This window comes from Aegilops tauschii, chromosome 3, assembly GCF_002575655.3.
Source record: "Aegilops tauschii subsp. strangulata cultivar AL8/78 chromosome 3, Aet v6.0, whole genome shotgun sequence".
NCBI lineage: Eukaryota > Viridiplantae > Streptophyta > Magnoliopsida > Poales > Poaceae > Aegilops > Aegilops tauschii.
The window spans coordinates 623,530,629-623,532,503 of record NC_053037.3 but is presented as its reverse complement, the minus strand read 5'-3'; the positions used below and the strand labels follow the sequence as shown (position 1 = coordinate 623,532,503).

The 1,875-nt window shown below is 52.5% G+C and overlaps 1 protein-coding gene across 1 annotated transcript; it reads right to left on the bottom strand.

Moving 5' to 3' along the window:
* Positions 1-358: 358 nt before the first annotated feature.
* Positions 359-1,276, bottom strand: LOC109784618 (uncharacterized). Its single transcript, XM_020343214.1, has one exon. The coding sequence runs from the start codon at positions 1,274-1,276 to the stop codon at positions 359-361; it is 918 nt and encodes a 305-aa protein (XP_020198803.1).
* Between the last annotated feature and the right edge of the window lie 599 nt (positions 1,277-1,875).

The window sequence follows — 1,875 nt, the reverse complement described above, 5'->3', positions numbered from 1 at the left end:
TACCTCGCCGGCGCGAGACCCCATGAACGCCGTGTCCTGCTGCAGTTTTTGATTTGGCAGGACCCGGTTGTGTTTTTATTTTTGCCCCAAGGGTGTCTATGTAAATGTAGATAAACCCGCCGTTTGTGCAGAACTGTTATGCCACATCAGCTTTTGCGGGTTCCACTTGTCATAATTGTCATCAAATGGGTCAAAACCGACAACTAGTGTTTTTTGTAAAAAATTAACCTTGGAATTAGTGGTTTTTGGCACAAAACTGTAGAACCGTGGTTCCTGCAACTCTAGCCTTCAATGTCCATGTTTTTTGCAATTCACTCTCCGTTGTGAGAAACTTTGATATTGAAATCCTGCTGGTCCGCTACACGTGTGGTGGGACAAGCCACATGGCAGCTTGAACGCCACGCTCACCATAAAATCCTTGGGAAATAATCACCTTTCTGTCGTAGCAAACTATCTCATCATCGTCGTAGTACACGATACGACCATCGGCCATTTTTGTAAGATACCTCTTATGAGAAGGAACATGGCCATATCTTTCGTTGGAGTAGTAGATGTGGTTTCTCTGCACGCCACCACGCCCTTCTGCACACACCTCCACGGCCATGGAGCACGTTGGGCCCAAGAATAATGCGTAGTCATGCAAGCTCGTCATCTCTTCCCACCTACGGTAATTGACATCGATGACTAGCTCAAATAGGCGGAAGAAATACTCCCCGGTCTTGACTGCCATCGTCAGCTTGTTGCCCATCTCGAAAATGTAAACGGTATGCACATCCACATCATCGTCTTCCTCCCACAAAAGATAAGGAAGGCTATGGATGACCACGGCCTGGATTGTCGTGACCAGTGCAACTTCATTTGCGCCGCCACTGATGCCAAACTTGAGCAATCTGACCAGCGGACGATCTAGCTGGAGCACGTAGAGCTCCCCATGGTAGAAGGCTATATCCTTGAGCATCCCCATGCCACATGCTTTCATAGTCCACCCTTTAGCAGAACTAACTCCGCAAAGAGCGACCATGCATCCGTGGGTGATGGCAGCGAGGATGCAAGTCTCGGAGGTGGGTTCCTCCGAGAAGATGATTTTGGAGATTTTGGAGGGGTCGATGGAGTAATCGCCTTGCTTAGTCGGTAGCACCACCTTGGCGCGGGAGAAGAGGTTCACTACCATGACGCGGCCAGCGGACACCATGGCAACCCATCCACCTGTTAGGAATAAGACACGGCGTTGGTGGTGACCAGTGTGTGCGTGCGTGTTGGTCGTGCCGGACGCCATGGCGAGTGTGCGTGTGTGCGTGCGTTCGGTGCGTGTCGAGTCTGTACTCATGATCGAGTCGTAATCGGTTAGCAGCAGCCGCGGCTGGACGAACGCGTCGTAAAAGACGGCGTAGGCGAGCGAGTCCCTGGGTGCTCGTACGTACGTGCGTACGAAACGGAAGCTTGGGCGCTGCGCTCCGCGTGCTACAAAGGCGGACGTGATTAGAGTTTGTTAGTGCGTCCAGGTTGTTATGCCTAGGTGGTTAGTCCAGATACGATTTGGTCTTTCCTGCTATATATATAACGGAGAAAAGAGGGCGTACGGCGCCGTGATTCGTTGCCACAAAATACATCTCCGCCAATCCTTGCTTCGTCTACCTCCCTCTCTGAAACCTAGTTCGATCTAGCTAGGGTTAGACCCCAACACCACCTTGGTGAGATCCGACGATCCACTTGCGAGCGACGCCTTTGGGAGTGATTGGAAGGCGGACACGCAGTACCCCTCCGTCCTCAAGGCAGTAGAGGTCCTTGGTTTTGGCGCGGTCATATGTGGAGAGGAGCAGCAACGGGAGAGGCGGCGGAGGCGGTCGCCAAGACGCGACGGCGCGCCACGCCCGG

What these genes read in the sequence shown, in the direction of transcription:
- LOC109784618 (XM_020343214.1), bottom strand. Translation starts at nt 1,276, where the DNA reads ATGGCGTCCGGCACGACCAACACGCACGCACACACTGGTCACCACCAA.